The sequence below is a fragment of the Leiobunum rupestre genome, chromosome 2, assembly GCF_980474605.1.
Source record: "Leiobunum rupestre chromosome 2, qqLeiRupe1.1.hap1, whole genome shotgun sequence".
Taxonomy (NCBI): domain Eukaryota; kingdom Metazoa; phylum Arthropoda; class Arachnida; order Opiliones; family Sclerosomatidae; genus Leiobunum; species Leiobunum rupestre.
Window position 1 is genome coordinate 78261804 of NC_143385.1, and position 20936 is coordinate 78282739.

The 20936-nt window shown below is 38.2% G+C and overlaps 2 protein-coding genes across 2 annotated transcripts; both read left to right on the forward strand.

Annotated features, from left to right (window-relative positions):
* Window positions 1-10000: 10000 nt before the first annotated feature.
* LOC149959086 (NFX1-type zinc finger-containing protein 1-like) lies at window positions 10001-13245 on the forward strand. Its single transcript, XM_090167341.1, has 2 exons — window positions 10001-13151; window positions 13223-13245. The coding sequence occupies exons 1-2, from the start codon at window positions 10001-10003 to the stop codon at window positions 13243-13245; spliced, it is 3174 nt and encodes a 1057-aa protein (XP_090023467.1).
* LOC149959087 (NFX1-type zinc finger-containing protein 1-like) lies at window positions 13216-19738 on the forward strand. The gene is made up of 2 exons (XM_090165142.1): window positions 13216-14374; window positions 19621-19738. Exon 1 carries the CDS (start codon window positions 13256-13258, stop codon window positions 14372-14374), a length of 1119 nt encoding a protein of 372 aa, XP_090021268.1. The 5' UTR covers window positions 13216-13255; the 3' UTR covers window positions 19621-19738.
* The last annotated feature ends 1198 nt before the right edge of the window (window positions 19739-20936 follow it).

Genomic DNA, 20936 nt, shown 5'->3' on the forward strand with positions numbered 1-20936 from the left:
TTTTGCGTGACACCTACCGGTGAAAAAATAAATTTTCCAAAACGGCACAAAATCGTTCGATTTTTCTGAAATTTAGTAACGAGAGCCTTACATACCTAACAAATAAACCCTGAAAATTTCAGAACCCTAGCATAAATACATTTTGAGAAAAATGGCCTGATCGAGCAAATTGAGACACCCTGTATATATGCCATATAAAATTATTGTTTATGATATAAGGATCCAATCAACGCGGGGTACCAATAAGTACTGCCTTTGAGATTTCGACGCTAGTGACATCTATTGAAAAAAGAGCTGCTTCACGTCGAGCCACCATATGCTTTAAGTAAGCGTTTCTCATATTTCAGGTTATTTTTTTTTAATTTTAAATGTTCATTTTGTTTGGCCTATATTACAAGGTATTTTAAAATCGATACCCGTATTGTCATCTAAATTTTCCTTTGGCCTATTTTTTGGTTTTTATGGCTAATTGATTTTATATATTAAATATGTTTTAATAAAATACTTTAAATACGTTAATCTTATCAGTAGGAAATCGTTTATTTGGCACTTTAATTAAGTTCGTAGATCAATTTGTGTTTGTTTGTCGCGTACTTTACTTTATCATCAATACCAAATTTATCTTTTTCCTCTTTCAGGGCTCTGGCAGATTGAGGCTGTTTTAAAAACCGCGAACCGAAAAATAAAAATAAATTGTTATTTCCGGACACACCTTTGAGTCCTGATTGGTTAACACCTGTCAATCGTCTGCAGCTGCAACGGCACTTCAAATATTTTTCAGTAATAGGGAATCATTTTGCCATTTCTATAATGTTACATAGCGATAATATCATTCCGGAAACGAAGTGGAATTACCGAATTTAACCCAGTCGTAGTCACCAAGGCTACACGAGCGTGGCGCCATCCCTATATTTATAATTGAACTATTAATTACTAAGGCTATCTGCTGGATTCTACAAACCGTCATCTACTAAATAGTGTTTCAGCGACTCTAGAGATGGCGATAGTTTATTTACAAAATATCGTCGGTTATGACAATAACTTAAAATATGTCGAATCTCTAGTTTAATTTTACCAAACTAGGGTAGGAAACTGGGATCGTCCCATCTAACTCTAAGGCTCGTAAAAATTTCCCATCGTCGAGCTCAGATCGACCTTTGTATCGCGCCGTTGAAAACGTTGAGAGAAAACGTTTAGTTTTGGTTTCCACCTTCAGAACTTCGGAGTCAGTAAACGGACGTCTAATTACAAATACGAGCAAGTATTTTGTATATTTCGCTGGAAAACATCTATTTCTCGATTCGGATACTCGCAGAAATTGGACCAAGTGAAAAGGTAATTTCCAACAGAACAGTAATAAGTGAAGAAAGCTGCCTAAAAGAGTACAGTAAGTTAAGTCTCTCAATTTAAATGACAAATTGTTTAAGCTTTCGATTGGATTAAAATTAGGAAATTACAGGTGTATATGTAAATTGTGTATACCAGGAACCCATAGCTCTACTTGGAATGCTTATCGCGGCAGATTTTCGTCTCGATGTGGCTGACCGTTTTTTTTGACGTCACTATGTTATCTTAACAAACAGTGAGAGGGGAGTGCGTGCAGGGGGGATTTATTATCTCGTAGGCGGGGCCAAAGACGTCAGAGTTATCTTACCATACGCAATACGACAGGATAAGCATTCCAAGTAGAATTATGGATTTCTGTGTATACGTATACACTCTTTTACGAACCTATCACCCCCCCCCCTATCCCACGGCCGTACCTATGCCTCCACTCTTGAAATTTCTTCCCCCGAACGGGTCCCCTCCCCAGGTAGTCAAGCTATGGATTCCCCCACGTATACTCTCTGTAAAAGAATATCTTTTTCGCGCCTTTATTTGACCCATCTTACTTGCCTCCCGCTCGTCGGCCATTGCCTCTGCATTCAGCGGGGAGTCTAGCATCCACTCTTTGGGTATCCGTAATGGCGGATGGGGCTGAAAGGGGGAAACCGGGAAAAACAAACACGGGCGCGCCCAGGAAAAAAACCGCGAAAAAGAGTATACCTTTCATGTGAAAATAACGAGTTTACCGGGAACGTACGCATGTAAATGTGTCAGTCTGTTTGGAGTCTAAAGGGAGTACAGGGCCAAAGAGGTCCTATAATCAAGGAAGATTCATCTTCCTTGAATTCATCTTCCTTGCTATAATTCCTATAAAATCCTATAATTTTGATATTGTGCCTATTTCTGGCATTTCAAATCCCGCTACTAAGTTAAATTACTAGACTTAGCTATAGGATAAATTCCTATACAAAGTCATTCTAGTCTATGCTTTTGTTATTGTTAACACGGTTAGCTACTATTATATATTTGTGATAAAATGGTTAAATAGTTCCAATTTTTTAAGTGAAAATCAAAGATTTATTGCACTAAATATAGATTGGTTATTAAATGCATAAAGTTAGTAAATGAAATAGCATATATAGTCCTATAAAAACCTATAATTTTGAGAGAAAAAAAGTCCTATAAAGTCCCATACTTTTAGAAATATGATCCTATTTTTCCTATTAAGAAATTTAAGGTTTGAGTGGGGACCCTAGGAGTATAAAGTGTCGTATTTATTGTGGATCACCTAATTTCATATTTATCCCACGAGCTATAACAGAATCTTGCGGTAGCTGGCTGCTGGCGCTAGTTACGTTAAAAACCAGTTGTAACAGTTACATGCGTTAGCGAACAATATTTTCCTATTTATTATATTTTAAGTAAAATTAAATAGGTCACAATTTAACGAACATTTAAAATTATAAAACCAAAAATTAAAAATGCTTAATGCACAGCTAAACACGTTTGGGATATAAGGGGGCATAATATGAAATGGTGGAATAAATAATTGTGATTTGTAGGGACTACAGCGCTTTCCTAAACAGCATTTTCCAAAACAGCGTTTTGTCGAAATAGCGCTTTGTCATAACAGCGTTTCTTTATACAGCGTTTCCCAAAACAACAAATTGTTCAAACGGGTTGAAACGGCGCTTTGTCATAGCGGCGGTTCTCAAAACCGTATTTGGTCGAAACGGCGTTTCCCAAAACGGCGCTGCTTTCTATAGCACTAATAATATAGGCCTATTGTAATACATATTTTTCTGGAATTTCGGCAAATTTCATTACCTAATGGTTTCTGCCGATAGTTAATATTGCAAACTTACCTAACCTAACCTAACTTAACCTAAACTAACCTAACTTAACCTAACCTAACCCCTGAAGTTCATATGTATGTTATACATTTTCCATCGTCAATTCATACATATTTTAAGAAACCGCTGTCTTGACCAAACCGCTGTTTCAAAATCGCTAACTTTAGATACGCTGTTTATGGAAAACGCTCTTTCGACAAACCGCTGTAATGAGAAATACTATTTCAACAACCGCTGTTTTAACAAAGTGCCGTTTCAACAAAATGCTGTTTTGAAAACGCTATTTTAGCAAATGCTATTTTAATCAAGCGCTCTATTCCCTACATACCAATAATTGTATTCAAACTGAGTTATATTTAGGAGATCTAAGTAAAACCACATTGCAAAAATTATCAATAGAAAATTCTATGAGACTATGATCATGGATTAATTTTGGGTGTTATAAGATCTACAGGTAAAGACTATAGAAATTTTAAATAATTATGCTTTACCTTTACTTATTATAACAGTTAAGAAATAATGACAAAGTTCTTGAAGTGAACAAAACCCTAAATGATTATGATTATATATAATCGACATTGTTTTGATTTAAATAAGAAGTTCAGGATATTTAGGAAGATTACACCCTGGCTTAATGATGTTAAAGCACACCATCAAACATGATTAACTTCTCTCAAATAACTTCAAATGTTTCTTATAATTATTACATTTAAATAAATAATAAACTTAATATTTCGATTATAATTAATTAAATCACTCAAAACTTTTGAAATCTCAAAATCGAAAAGCCTCAGCAAAACCCCACGGGAATTTCCCGAGTTGGGTTTTCGAAGGTGTGGTCTGGAATTTGCCTATTTCTTAGACGTACTCTCTCGTCTGAAAGGTCCTAGACCAACCTTAGATTAATAATATAAGCTTCGCTTATGGATAACGCACTCATTTTTTAGCGGTTTTCAAACCAGGGTTGGATATAAGGCATTAGTCACGGCATTTGACTACTAAAGTAAATACTCTAACTACTAAAATTAATCGAAATCAGGGGGCTCCCTAGTCAATTTGACTAGCGATAAATATGCCTAAATATTCGTAAATAATCATAAATTCATCATTCATTAATCCCATTTTATTAAAAAAAAAGTGATCGGTCAAAGTCATGTAACTCAAGTGAATTGAAGTGATAATAAACTACTATTTTAATTCTGACGGTTAAAGCAAAATGTTGGCTGTCCTTATGGTTTTTATACCTTCACTAGTCAGTGACTACTAAAATAAATTAAGATAGGAGGCTCACCGCTCCGAGGCTCACTTAGGCTGACTACTTAAAAAATATCCTTATGTCCAACCCTGTTTCAAACTGTTGAAATGCATTTAGTGCCATCTACCGGTTTTAGCGATTTGATGGGACGTGAGAAGCGCAAGTTAGCGTGTTTAAGGGGGAAGAATACAGTAAAAGCCTCTTTTTCGTTCAAGCTGAAAGTTTCTGTTTTAACAATTACATAATTGAATTATAGTTTTCTTAAACTGAACCTTCCTCTAGTGCTTAAAATAATTTTGATAATTCTAATATTAATAGTTAACGAGATATAAGGTCCTAACTAAAGGGTAGTTTGGGCGCTTGCCCAAACTTGTTTAGCTCCGGGGGTCCGATTTAAACCGTAATTACTTAATTACATTTAAATTTAAAATTGTCAAAATTATTTTAGTCACTAAACAAGAGGCTGTTCTACACTTAAATATTAATTTTATGAGTTAAAATACAAGATTAAATGAGTTCAGCTTGAAATAGCGCGAACGTAGACAACGGCCACTTTAGTCTTCCCCTTAACTGTTTACGTTCTTTTTACAATTTAAGACTGATCAAAATTTCTTATTTTGGAGAAAGTAAGTACCAACATTTTTATTATTAATATGTTTAAGCTAGTTATAATTGGCAAAATTATGAGTTTTAATTCGTGGAATGCCTTTTTGGGAGCAAGTCCTATTATTTTAAAGACTGGCATCGGCGCACAACCGCCGCCACGCAAAAAATATCATCCCACCCTCTAAGTTCCCCCCGACTTTTCAGCATTTTGTGTGCCGTTTCAGAAGGCATTGGGGAAGATAAGAGTGTGATATCCAGTAAGCGAAGCTTATATTATTCATTCAAGGACCAACTTACATCTTGTTAGAGGTGAATCGAGCGTCTGCTTAGGGTTTATAAACGTTTAAGAAATTTGGGGCTTGTGGAAGCTACTCGTTATAGTCTAAGCGCACCCTACCAAACAAGAGGGGTTATACTCCCTTTAAACGCCCTATTTCGAAATCGTTTTGTGAATCGAGTCCTGATTTGCTTAAATGATTACTAAATATGTAATTTTGCCTGACAACGACGCTGGTAATAGCGTTGAAACGGCTGTAGCAGTTTTTAAATAAATGTTTGTTTATTGTACAATAGTGGTTTTTCTATTTATTAAATTAAATGATTATACGTAAAACGCAGAAAGGCACCGCCCATCCTAGCCCCAAATGGTAGAATGGGTATTGATACAAGTTTAAAGCAAGTGGCGGCTCTATCATTTCCAACTGTATTATGGAAATGCCCCTGTTATTAGAGATGGTCATGAATCTATCAGTTTCTTCGAAAAACTCGATTATACTGGAGAGCGTGGTGCCATCTATTTATGGCAAAGGGAGCTGACTTGTTTAATTTCTATACAGCGAAAGGAAGTCAATGGCTCAGCGGTAAAAAATATATACCTTTCCCTCAGCTTCATGCTACCTTGTTTGAAGGGATCAATATCTCCAAGATTCCCTCAGGCGAGCGAAAACCAATAAAGACGCGCATAAATGACGGGACCGCAACGTCACTCTTCTCAAGAATATAGTTCAGACCATGGACGAATTACTGGTTTTCTCGATGAACCTTGGTCTGGGATATGTTTATCTCTCTTTTTCTCTTCCTACACCAAGCGCTGGAATGACGGTGACCCCAGTTTAACCCTTGGTTTGTTTACCTTTACAAAAGTGATTTGTTATTTTTTATAGCGAAATTACCCACGGATTTAATTTTTTAAATAAAATTGTGCAGCAGGACTCGCGACAAATTGAATAAAATGTGAGACTAAACTAAAAATGCTTAAGCTCGCAAGAAAACGGGATATATTTACAACTAAAATTACTACAAAAATGGATAGCATTAAAATAAAACCTAAATAAACAGCATACGTTTTATGTGCTACAAATTTAAGCCCTATGAGTTATTAGCACTTTATATCCCCCCCCCCCAAATAGTTCCGCGGAACCCTAGTCGCCGAGTTTTAAATAAAACTTCAATAGACCATTCTATAAAATACTACTTAAGTGGTTATTTACTTTTGTGTATAGAGAGGCAGAAGGTTTGGTCTGATTTTTCATAAACCCGGGAGGCTCAAAAAAGCAATATCTGGCAAACCTGTAAACCTAGTTGTCTGGATAAATAGTAGATTTTTGATCAAATTGCTACTCATTTAACGGTTATATTTTATACAAACCGTTATAAATAGTTAATTAACTATATCTCATTGATTTTGTAAATAGTGCAGTTAAGGACTTACTATATTTTGAAATATACCATCTTCATGTAGGCTATCTAAGCCATAGAAATCTCATAGGTAACTAGAATGCTGCCGCCTACGGCCGAGTTTGACGCCAGTTCGCCTTGAACCTTCAGCCAATGAGAGGCCGTAGAGTGGTTCCGCCAAGGAGGATAATAATCCTCCTTGGATCCGCTACTATAGCGGGAGATAGGTGACGTCATTCTCTCTGGTGACATTAAATTCTTGGCAGAACCACTCTTTGAGCTCTGATTGGCTGAGATCTGGCTATCGTCTGCCACGGCGTTTGGCCCATTTGCCAGTTACACGGCAGCATTCTAGTTACCTATGAGATTTCTATGATCTAAGCTATATTTTGAAAACAGACTTTTTGGATGACGCCTCACAAAATACCAATTAAATAAGACTAAACATAAGCAGAATTTTTTAAACCGAAGAATAAATAAGTTTGCAAGTCCAACTGAAATCGCGCTACGTGTTGTTGGTGAGAGTGTTTGGCCTGTTTAGCTAGGAATTTATAGAAAGGTCTATTGTACAATAAGTGGATTCCTAATCATTTTATGTACAAATGCTGCTTTTAGTTTAATAACGAATTTAGTTTACCTGTTATCAGTTACGTAATCTCTTTAGAACAGTTATAACAGCAATCTTGTACAGCACACGAACAACCGGCTAAACATTAGCTAAACACTAACGTATCGTTTAAACCTATCAGGACGAATAAAAAAAACGAGGGGCAATGAATATGGAACGTGGTTATTATAGTACCTATGGTAATCCTATGAATTCTCCAATGTTTGATACCAATCAGACTCCATCTTAAAAAATGGCCGATGCTATTATATAATGAACGGGATGACTGCCATATTTTTAGCCGATTAGCTTATGGTTTGTACAGACGCTTATTACCATAATAGGAGATAAAATATTTGGGATGGCCTGTTACAGGAAATAAATAATAAAGTAGATTTATTTCATTTGGGGCAGGTCTAGGAGTTATCGGTTTCTTTTAAATGAACAGGTGAACAAAGTTTTAATTTGTTATTTCCGTGTACAGGGTTGGGAAACATGGAAAGAAATAGAGGTGGTTGGCCGTCAGCAACACCATGCGATCGTGGTAGAAAGAGACCAAATGCAACACAGCACTCTAGCTTCGAAATGGCGCGAGAACACCATGCAGAGGTAACAATTGCAGAAAGAACTCGAAAACCAAGTACTACATCCACCGTCAATTCCAAGACGATAAAACGAACGTCGCCAAACGGATCAAGTTCCAACAATGACGCCAAGGAACAGACCGATCCGGGTAATGACTGTTCCACATCCAATATTAGATCTATTACCCGTTAACTGCTATGGAAATAGTGTAATTGGTCTATTCTTTCACAATTGTAGTGAAAGTTCGTCTGCTTTTCAGTTTCTGACACTTTCTCACCAGGCTGAGAAATAAGAAACTTTTTTAAAATGGACCTGTGGCCAGTAGAGCCTAGGTAGTTTAATTAAAAAACTGGCCACTGACCACTCACCATTTTCAACCTTCAAAATCAGGCTTTCATAATTTATGGTCAAATTATCTATTCTTGACCCACCCATACACACAATTGACGCAAGGCCAAGCACACAGCATAGAAGGAAAGACCAAACAGTTTTAGGGATTAATAGATAATTTTTTTAATGAACTAAAATCTTAAAGGGAAAAAACTTTGAATTAATTAAGTGGTCGCAAGGGCCACTAATACCCCAAGCATTTAATTTTTAAACTGGCCCAGCTAATTTTTAAACTGGCGATTGGCCTGTGATAAAGCCTTATTTCTCACACTGTTTCTCACAGACGATATGTTTCTGTTTTCGGATTACAAAGCAGAAGAACTTTGGCTACGAAGTATACGAGGGTTGTAACAGAGGCTAGTTGGTCCCATTTTCTTAGGTACCTGTATTAATTCTTGTTAAAAATTAAAATGAAATAATAAGCTAAACTTGGTTACCGTACTATAATATTCTGAATTCCAAACTGACTTGTAAGCTGTGCACCAGGTGGTCGGGCTACACCGCGTTGGAAGATAGTGTCACTGCAGTTGTAACTAGCCTTTTTAGTGACCAATACGAAAATCTCATTTAACTGCTGAATTTCTGTCTGCTAAGCCGATGTTTTGTGCTTTTAAATGGCAAATCTACTACTTGGCAAGAAGTTCATCAAGTGCTAGGACTAAGAACTAAGTTTTATTTATTTCTGTGTCTAGGGTCGGACCAGACGGAAAGAAATCGAGGAGGTAAAAGGAATGGTCGTTGTCCGCCAGCAAAACAAAGCGATCGTGGTAAAAAGAATCAGAGCCCAAGGCCAGTTGGAACACAGCCTAAGATCTCAAACTTCCAATTAGCCCAACAAAAGCATGAAACGCTTTCTGGAGAAAAAACCCGAGAACCAAGTACAACATCGACCGTCAATTCCAAGACGATAAAACAAACGTCGCCAAACGGTCAGAGTTCCAACAATGACGCCAAGGAACAGACCGATCCAGGTAATAACCGTTCCAGATCCAATATTAGATCTATTACCCGTTAACTGCTATGGAAATATGGTGTAATTGGTCTATTCTTTCACAATTGTAGTGAAAGTTCTTCTGCTTGTGATTTTTTGTGACACTCTTTCTCACAGACGATCACCGTCTATGTTTCTGTTTTCGGATTACAGTTGCAGAAGAACTTTCACTACTAAGTATACGAGGGTTGTAACAGAGGCTATTGCCCCATATTCTTAGTACCTGTAATGATTCTTGTTATGAATTAAAATGAACTAAAAACCAGCTAAACTTAGTTACAACCATATTAATCTAAAGTCCAAACTGTCTTGTAAGTTGTATACCAGGTGGCCGGGCTAAAATGTGTAGGACGGTAGTGTCACTGCAGTTGTAATTAGCCTTTTTAGTGACCAATGCCAGAAGCTCATTTAACTGTTAAATTTTTGTCTGCTAAGCCGATGTTCTGAGCTTTAAAATGGCAAATCTTCTGCATGGAAAGAAGGTTCACAAGTGCTGGGACCAGCAACTAAGTTTTATCAGAAGTTTATATTAAACCCCTGGTTTTATTTATTTCTGAGTCTAGGGTTGCACCAGACGGAAAGAAATCGAGGTAAAAGGAGCGGTCGTTGTCCGCCAGCCAAATCAAGCGATCGTGGTAAAACGAATCAGAGCCCAAAGCCAGTTGGAACACAGCCCAAGATCTCAAACTTCCAATTAGCCCAACAAAAGCATGAAATCGGCATTAACTCAAAAACTTTCAATTATTCAAGGACCACCTGGAACCGGAAAAACCCACGTTGGTCTTAAAATTATGGAAGTTTTACTTCATAATCAAAGTAGCTGGAACACAGAAAAACACAACGGAGATAAAAATCCAATTTTGATCGTCTGCTATACCAACCACGCGCTCGACCAGTTTCTCGAAGGCGTCTTGAAGCTAACCGACAAAATAGTTCGAATGGGTGGCCGCAGCGAGAGTGACGCACTGAAACCTTTCCAAATGAAATGTTTGAAACGGAAAATCGCTAGTAATTACATGGGAAGTAACTTCAAGGATATGAAAACGGAACTAAAGGAAATTATAACCAATATTGAAAAGAAACAACGGATGATCCAGTCTTGCGAACGAGACGTCATGTCAGAAATCGTCTTGAAAAACGAAATTGGTGGCGCCCTGTCTAACAGTTTCTATGTACACGCTCCAAAGTCCTATCAGCTGTCGGAGGAAGATGAGGGAAAGTTATTGAAGTATTGGCTCGACGGAAAGTCATCTGAAATCCCTAATATTCCCGCTGTACATGTAAATCCAAAATCAAATCAAAGCAACGCTGATCAAATAGATTTGAGCGCCAAAATAAATGACCTCGCGGCACCAATGCACATCACGAACGTGTACGCAGCCGACATAGGCTATATCCTGAATCAAAGGATGGAAGACGCTGAAGAACATGAGAGCGTACATGTTATCCACCTCAATAGGACGGAATCCGACGACCAAAATAATAAACACAATGGCTCTCCTGAATGGCAAACGCAAGGAGATAATAAGCAAAAACTCAAAAATCTTAAGTCACAATTAGGAAAAATCAGGGTTTTGTCCAGGAAGGAACTTCTTCGCATCCGAAATATCTGGAGTCTAAAAATGGAGGACCGTTGGCGCTTGTACAAAACATGGCTCGATCATTTTGTTCTAAATGAAACTAAGAAAATTGATAAGCTAAAGAAGGATTACGAAAGGAAACTGGTTATATTCCAGGAGTTTAAAAATGAAGAAGAGGTTATTGTAGCGAAATCGGCTTTGGTCATTGGCATGACCACCACTGGCGCCGCCAAATATCGCCACTTGGTACAAAATATAAAATCAAAAATCGTAATAGTCGAAGAAGCCGCCGAAGTTCTGGAAGCTCAGATTGTCAGTTCTCTGAGCAAGTACACGGAGCACGTCATTCTCATCGGCGATCACCAACAACTCCGTCCGAATCCAGTCGTTTACGAATTGGCCAAGAAGTATCATTTGGAGATTTCCCTCTTCGAGAGGCTCATCAAGAACGGCTTTCCTTTCGTCAGATTGGGCATTCAACACCGCATGAAACCCGCCATCTCGAGGCTCCTGGTACCGCACATCTACGACAAACTGGAAGATCACACGTCCGTTCACCAGTACGAAGGTATTTTGGGCTTCGAGAAGAGCGTCTTCTTCGTCAATCACCGGCATTTCGAGCTGACGGACAACGAAAGCACCACCCGCGTTAACACGCACGAAGGTCAGTTTCTAGTTTCCCTTTGCCGATACATACTCCAACAAGGTTATCGACCGTCGCAAGTTACAATCTTAACAACGTATGTAGGTCAACTTTTCACATTGAAACGCTTACTGACTGGACCACTGGAAAAGGTTCGCGCCTCTGTCGTCGACAATTTTCAAGGAGAGGAAAACGACATCATTTTGTTGTCTTTCGTTCGAAGTAACGAGCGGGGCGTCATCGGTTTCCTGAAAACGGACAACCGTGTTTGCGTCGCTTTGTCTCGAGCCAAAAAAGGCCTGTTTTGTATCGGAAATTTCGATTCGTTTTCTCAAGGAAGTCCGCTTTGGGCGAACATAACGCAGGAACTCTCCAAATCTGACGCGATTGGTCCAGCCTTAAACCTTTGCTGCAAAGTGCACGGCCATGTTGTGCCTATGACGAACGCCTTCGATTTCGAAAAAGCTCCTTACGGAGGATGCGCTTTGCCGTGTGATTTTAGACTTCTTTGCGGACACGTTTGTGACAAGAAGTGTCATCCATTAGATAGAGAACACACCAAGTTTAAATGCCAAAAGCCTTGCGAGCGAATTCAGAAAAATTGCGAATATCAACACAAATGTCGAAATCGGTGTTACCAAAAATGTGAACCTTGTACGATAATGGTTCAAAAGACAATACCAGAATGTCTTCACGAAGTCAATCTACCTTGCCACGTAACAAAATGTCCCATTCCGTGCCCGAAAATTTTGAAATGCGGACACCAATGCACGGAAGTTTGTGGAGAAGATTGTAATAATGTATGTTACGTAATGGTTTTAAAGACAATACCTCAATGTAATCACGAAGTCAATCTACCTTGCCACGTAACAAAATGTCCAATTCCGTGCCCGAAATTTTTGAAATGCGGACACCAATGCACGGAAGCTTGTGGAGAAGATTGTAATAAAGTATGCGACGTAATGGTTTTAAAGACAATACCTCAATGTAATCACGAAGTCAATCTTCCGTGTTACAAAAATGAAAAGGCCTATATATGTAGCAAACCGTGTAAGAAAATGTTGACTTGCGGGCACAAATGCTGGAAAGAATGTTGGAAACATTGTGGAGATTGTATCGTTATGGTGGATAAACCCGGGCCTTGTGGACATGAAATAAGAATAAAATGTTCATATTCGGAAGACGATATTAAAATGAAACTGGCGTGCGTAGAAAGGTGTCCACGAAGTTTGGCTTGTGGTCACCGTTGCAGAGACTTATGTCGAAAACCCTGTCCCAGTATATGTAATGAAAAGATCCGCGTTACTCTACCCTGCGGACATCATATAAGAACGACTTGCGAAAAATCGAAAGATATAAGTATATTGCAACAGTCCTGTCGGGTAAAATGCGTTGCCCAATTGGAATGCGGCCACCATTGCTTAGGAACATGCGGAAGATGTTATCAAGGGCGTCTGCACATTCTTTGCAACAAAGATTGTCAAAAGATTCTAGTGTGTGGTCACCGTTGCAAAGACCCCTGCTCGGCCGGCTGTCGTCCCTGTACGAAGCGTTGCGATAATAAATGCCCGCACAAGAAACGCGGGGAACAATGCGGGATGCCTGGCCCGCCGTGTCGAGAAAAATGTCAATGGGCATGTAAACACTTCAAATGCACGACCAATTGCGGAGAACTTTGTAACCGACCTCCGTGCAATAAATTTTGCAAGCGAGATCTCCTTTGCGGCCATAAATGCGTCGGAATGTGCGGCGAACCTTGTCCCTGCTTGTGTCGTTCATGCGACAAAGACGAGCTTCAGGAAATGGTTTTCGGTCACGAAGGCCACCCGAACGCGAGATTTATTCAGTTACAGGATTGCAAACACGTCCTGGAGCTACAAGGGCTAACTAAATGGTTTAACTTCCAATCCAAAGCTAACGCCGGGGTTATAAAGGTTTTAGCGTGCCCTATTTGCCAAACACCCATACGAAATAATTTAAGATTCGGAGACGAAGTTAAAGGGTCTCTAGCTAAAATAAAATTAGCTAAAGCTAAAGTTTGCGATAAAATTACCAAAAATGTTCATTTTCAAAAGAATCTGAAATCTAAAGTTGAAACTTTCTTGAAAGAAATACCGACACAAAGACTCGTCGAACACAATCACTTCGAAATTTGCGCCGACCTGTTTCGAAGGAAGCTGACTGACAGTGAAAAAGTTTTAGATTCGTACACCTTAACGTCGATTGATAATGTTTTGACTATTTTGAGCGCTGTCCTAAAGGTAATGGTAGGGCTTCGTGAAAACAACGTTGAAATAGAGGAAGAGCCGCTCAGTCGATTTAAAAAAGATATCGAAGCTTATAGCAAAGTGTTTATGGAAAACATTAGTCAAAGATTGGAGAACTTTGTCGGTGTAAGCGCTCAATTTCTGATTGATTTGCGCTTGGAGACTATGAGGTTGCAAAACATGGTCAATATTCTGAAAGACTTCGGCAAAACGCGATTAAGCGGAAGTCCTCAGTTTCAGTATCTCTTCGATTCGGTCATGGCTGAACTGCTCCGACGCAAAGCATTCACGGAAAAGCATTTGAAAGATTTCGAATCGAAGAAGAAGGAATTGATGAAGCTGAGCGACGGATTGGTACGGTCAATCAGCCAAGATGAGAGACTGCAATTTGTCGAAGCAATTAACTTTGAGCAAGGACGTTGGTATACCTGTCTCAATGGTCACGTTTATGGCATCGCGGACTGTGCTGGGCCCACGCTGGTTTCTCGCTGCAAAGAGTGTGGCGCTCCTATTGGTGGTCAACAATGTGGAAGAAGAAGCGATAAGAAGGTCGACCCTGCTGCGATAAATATCAGTTTTAACCGTCAAGATTAGGTAAGAATCCACCATTTTTATCAAAACTTCATGAGGAATGTTATTGTTGGTTTAAAGGGAATATAACCTCAGGTATTTAGTGTGGAACACTAACATTTGCAGCCCTGGCCTTTGGCTTTAAAAATGTTTGGCGCCACTGTACAGGGATATTACGGAAAAAAAAAGAAGGGGTCTTCCATAAAGATTGCTTTGCAGGTTATATTCCCTTTAATGTTTTGAACATTAATTGGCTCTTTTATTTTATCTGCGAACTTTGGTTCTTAACGTTGTTTTCTCTGAGAACTTATAGATATTAGTTAAAACACATAAACATAACACTTTATTTTAAGGAAAAAGACGAAACAAATATTTTGAATGTTACACTCTCGCTTGCTTCTCTCGTTCTACCGCGTAAACACGTTTCCTCTCTCTCTTACAAAAAAGAAACCTCTCAGAGCCAGTAGATCGGGGCTTCCTGCCTTTCACAACGCTAACGATTTTAACACCCTGATATTCTAAACTGTGGTCCCTGTGGACCCGAACTGGGAGTGGTACGATCGAAAAACAAACATAAAATTGGGGGCTTTAAAGAGATAGGAACATATTTTTTCTTTAACGGGAATATTTTTCACACACAGACTTTAAAGTTACAATAAAAATGAAATAAATGAATATTTTTTCTAAAATAAATTTCTACAGTTGGTCAGGTCGAATCCTACTAGAACTAGACGCGTCGAAAATGTTAACGCACGTCCGCCACTGCAACAGAATATCATACATTTGATTTCCACCGTACCTAGAAGATCTATTTAAAAAGTCGGGGGAATTTAGAATGAGTAAAAAAGTCGGGGAATTTAAAAATCTTGTAAAAAAGTCTGGGAATTTAAAAATCTTGTAAAAAAGTCTGGGAATTTTAAGAACTATTAAAGAAATCTGGGAATTTTAAGAACTATTAAAGAAATCTGGGAATTTTAAGAACTATTAAAGAAATCTGGGAATTTTAAGAACTATTAAAGAAATCTGGGAATTTTAAGAACTATTAAAGAAATCTGGGAATTTAAAAAAAGTAAAAACTTCTGGGAACTTAAATAACTAGTAAAAAGTCAGGGAGTTTAAAAAAATGTAGTTAAAAAGTCTGAAAATTTAGAAAACTACTAAAAGTTGGGAAATTTTAAGAACTAGAAAAAAAATCAGGAAATTTTAGAAACTAGTAAAAAGTACGGAATTTTACAAACTAAAAAAATTTCGATAAATTTTAAGAACTAGTAAAAAGGCAGGGAATTTTACGAATTAGTAAACAAAAATCGAGAAATTTTAATAAATAATTCAAAAGTTATGTTTCTGATAAGTGGTGTAATAATGCTACTTAAAGTCAGTATTTATGATAGCCACGTAGAAAGTTTTTAAACTTAACATTTTCCAATATAAGTGGGTAATTTGGCTTGGGAAAATGATGTTTAATAGCATGGCGGAAAACTTTGAAATGTCAGTTAATTTGAAAGAGAAAAATTCGTCGCAACCCTGTGAATGGCGTAGTTACTGTCTTTATCATTATCACACTGGCAAATTTTGTAAAGTAACGTAATAGACATAATTTTGACCAAAAGCGGCATAAGACCCAAAAGTGTGGAAACTCTACCTTTGCGCCCTTTAAAATATTTACTGGGAGCTAGTCTTATAATAGACTACGTAGCCTACTAGACGGAATAGTACTAGCAACGATATATATAGTGTATGGTCTGGAGCGATTTTCTCTCTTCCATTTACTCGTCCATAAACATACGTTGTAAAACGCCTCACCCGGCAGCGCTGGAGTGGAGAAAATTTCCAATTTTGAAGAAGCATTTTTAGCCCCTTCTCCCACTTCCTCTTTTTACTTCTTCTGTTGCTTTTGGTATGACCAGAAGTATATATTTTTTGAGAAAAGTATCAATCTAGGCGATGGGAATAAAAACAGTTTTCAATGGGCGCATTTCGGGTCGAAATTTAGCGCGTGTCAAACGACGTAAGTTGTACACTATGTACTTATACAGGGTGTTAACTAAAAAACGATACAGAGCTAATTACTCAAAATGTGTTTTATGTAAGAATTTGAAATTTGCAGGTTACATAGAGGGTGCAGGGGGACAAATGACAATGGAAATTTCAATGTGTTCTACGTTTAATTTTAAGTCTAACCAGCTTTGACCCGATCTAATTTGACCAATGGGAAGCCGAGAAATGTTAGACCAAAAACCATAAGGTCGTGTGTGATATTCTAATCATAACACGACATTTAAGGGCTTATAAATCGAAAACTACCAGATTTAACGGATGAAAATAGTCGTAACACTCTAAACTGAGGGGGAGAGTTCGTAATGACCTTAATTAGTTCAAGGTCATTCAATTTATTTCAATTACTAGTTAGATTATTTTGTGTTTAAAACATTTAAACTCAAAAAAGTTAATAAAAATACTTGGTACGTCTTAAATCAATTATTTAACGTTTATTTTGGAGTCTTATTGGTTTATTTACCTCGGGTAAAAGGTAATTTGACTTAAAAACCTTGGCGGGCATTTTTCTAATTGGAACCATTCTCCTAATCCTAATGGTTCTCGAGATAAAAAATTTATGACCTTGAACTAATGTTTCAAGGTCATCATAAGCTACAAATTTCTAACTCCCCCACTCAGTTTAGAGTGTCACGACTATTTTGATCCGTTAGATCTGGTAGTTTTGAATTTATAAGCCCTTAAATGTCGTGTCATGATTAGAATATCACACACGACCTTATGGTGTTTGGTCTTACATTGCTCGGCTTCCCATTGGTCAAATTAGATCGGGTCAAAGCTGGTTAGACTTAAAATTAAACGTAGAACACATTTTTAATTGGAACCATTCTTCTAATCCTAACGGTTCTCGAGGTAAAATTTGAATGACCTTGAAGACCTGGTTCAAGGTCATTGAAATTTCCATTGTCATTTGTCCCCCTGCACTCTCTATGTAACCTGCAAATTTCAAATTATTACATAAAACACATTTTGAGTAATTAGCTCTGTATCGTTTTTTAGTTAACACCCTGTATATATATGAAGGGCTTGCAACCACCCTCCTACGCATTGTAACCCGGTCATCTGTTTAAAGGCATTAAAAGTCGCTAGATGACTTGGCCTAAAGTGATGCCTTGGGTATTAGCCTAGTTTATTATTATTATTATTATTATTATTATTATTATTAGAGAGAGGACTAGTTCTAAGATAAGTCTATCATGGAATCTATTTAACAGGTGCTCGTAGGGACATTAAACGGTCTTGACCTTCAAAATTGCGATGTTGACCTTCAAAATATTTAATACAGGAATATACTAACATTTTGCCATAAAAAATAGCGAGTGGCTCTCAGTCGTTAAAATTGTGATTTTTAAACTTGAAAACTTGGGCACCCATCAGTAACGGCGCTAAGGTTTTGTCACGGGTGGGCTAATTGTTTTGTGGCCTCTAAGAATTTTGTGGCCCTTACAACTTTAGTGAATAGTGACCCCTTATAATTTTGTGGCCCTTACAACTTTAGTTAATAGTGACCCCTTATAATTTTGTGGCCCTTACAACTTTAGTTAATAGTGACTCCTTATAATTTTGTGGCTCGCCCTCCCAAATGTCTCTTATAACGTATACATATTTCAAAATTTGAAAATTTAACTAAAAGTATAAATTGCACTATTCTCTTTTTATTTTACTAAACTCGTTAAGAACCAACAAGGGATTGTCTCTCAACCAAATTTGAAAGATTTTTTCATGGCAATAAAACCAATTTCTAGAGATAAAGAAAATTCGTAAATTCAAATATGTGGCCTCTTAATTATAAATATGTGGCCCTTTTAATATAAATATGTGGCCCCTCTCAGAAATTCACTAGATCACTATTCCCGGAACCGGAAGTTTATATTTTAATCTAAGACAGTTAAATGAAACACGTGCCTCAGCAGGATCGAGACACTTAAATGGGCGCAAATTTCCCTCCTAATATCTTACCCTCAAATAGATAACCGCGCTAGGCGATTCAAGTAAAAGAACTTTCCTCCTATTTACTTTTGCTATGATAAACGCTTCAGCGATTCACTAGGAAGGAAGTATTAATACATAGAGCCTGGACGAGGAAGGTACTCTTTAGGGCCGCGTTCAGTGACGCTCAACGGAAAGGAAATTGTGAATTAACCGTTGATCTCCGTTTGTAATCGTGACGCCACGTCTGTTGAACGCTTTTTTACGATTGTTGTAAATTTCATAAAATATCGTCTGTCGTGTCGTCTGCAACTAGCCTTCCCATGTGCTGTGACGTCACGATTGCGTTTATCAACCAAATAACTTATTTCGTTGACTCTCCGTTTGCAAACGTGACGTCAATCCCGGAAGTGAAAAAGGTCGTACAGTAGCGAATGCGCATCCAACGGTCGAACCGTTTGCTGTTACTGAACGCGGTCTATATGTTGCTTATAAGGGCTGTTTTTTGATCCGACGCGCAATTTTTTTTTTTTTCATTTTGAAAAAATGAAAACAAGCAATAACCTCGTGGAATAATTGTATTTATAAAGTGAATGACACTGAATATCCAACCTAGTTGACTTGGTTGGCATGAGTACGAATTGTAGTTGGCTTGTTTGGTTTGCTAGGGGAAACTGGTAACCGACCAACCAGAAATATTTCATTCAGAGATCCGCTTTTTGCCGCGTAAGGGGGAAAATTAAAAGAGAGGTTAAAAGCGATAATTATTTCCGAATTTAAGACCAGAACACGTTTTATTTTGTCAATGTCTCAAAATAAGATATTAAATTTAATCTAGGCAATAGTAAGTTAAAAGTTTCCTTTTCCGCTCTGTCATTTAGCAATATAATTTTTCTGACGTACTTTTGTGTATTATGTTACGTTCGATATAACCATAGGCAGGAATCCATACCTCTACTTGGAATGCTTATCCTGGGGTATCGCGTATGGTAAGATCACTCTGACGGCTTTGGCCCCGCCTACGAGAGAGAAAATCCCCTCTGCGCGCGCTCCCCTCTCACGAAGTGGTTTGTTAAGTTAACATAGTGAGGTCAAAAAACCATCAGCCACATCGAGACGAAAATCTGCCGCGATAAGCACTCCAAGTAGAGATATGGATTCCTGCCATAGGCTGTTAGGAATAACGTATGAAGAGAAAAGAGGTTTTAATAAAAATATCGTATTGGAAAATTACATTACATTAGTAAAAAAAATTCTAAAACTAAATTGTAAATATTTTTTTGCAGATGGTTTCTTCGTATTTTCTACTATTTCAACATGGAAAAATAAACATTATTTTTCGAATTAAAACTTAAACCTTAATAATTGACACATTTAAAAAAAATGTATCGTTAATTTTCAAAATACTATCCGTTTATTGAAATATAATATATTCAAGAAGAATGTAACTTAAATTTCTTTTGTAATCAATGTAATTGCCATCTTATTAAACTTTGTTATACCAATAAGTGTTTATACGCTGCGCCAAATTATTTTGTCCAGTGCGATTGGGTGGGATCCCGTAACGTTGGTTTTGTGCGGCCCATGCTTCAGACCATGGAGGGATACTCTTTAAGTTCGTTTGATTGCCATTTATGACCAATGAAATGTAGATAACCTCGCCAAGTAACTGGGTTTCAAGCGGTAGGTTGACCGGGGCTCAAGACAAAGTGGGGTTTAAACATGTAGAAATAGCTTTCTTAAACTTATCGCGAACAGGAATTTTTCAAGTACTTGTAGGTGGCATGTCGGTTATCCAGAGGGGTGCGAGACCAATTAGTGAGCGGTTTGGAAAGAGAAACCAAGGCACCATTAGCTTTGTGTATTACGCTGTTTATCAGCGTTAGGCGTTTTAGACGTCGTGTGGATGAGAAAGTCCCACCGAAAATTTGTGAGGATGCGAGTAACGCTAATACTCCGCGAAAAACGACCCTGGCAGCAAAGCTCACATCACGCTTTTGACCCATTTCGATGGCGTTCTCCATTATTGGCAACACATAAGTTTCGACACCGACTGGTTTGGAAGCTAAGGAGCAGTGGTCCAGATGACGCCGCCCGAATCCCCGGGACATAATCCGATTGCTGTGGGTACTCCACTCCAAGGTCGGAGTAAGAGTCACCCCTAGATATTTCTTGGAGGTTACTTGCTGAAATCTACTCAGTTCAGGAGATACTGAGCGTCAAGAGCCGGTTGACCATGCTGGTGGGGTGATAGAACGGTGCATTCCGCTGCATTCACGCCCCCCCCCCCCCGTTAATGCAGCGAAATGCATCGAGGATTTTGTCGAGGTCGGAATAGAACTGATTTATAAATAATAGTAATAATCAGTTAGGTAGGCTAATACCCAAGGCACCACCTTAGGCCTAAGTCGTCAAGCGACTTTTGAAGCCATTAATTCAGGTGGCCGGGTTAAAATGCGATGTTGTAACCAATGGCAAAGTGCAGGGTGGCAAACACAGATACCTGCGGAACTCCTAACGCCGCACCCAATCATTCGGAGGTGGACTCAAGTAGAAATACCCTAAATTCCGGCTACAGACATATGCACTCTACCAATTGAGG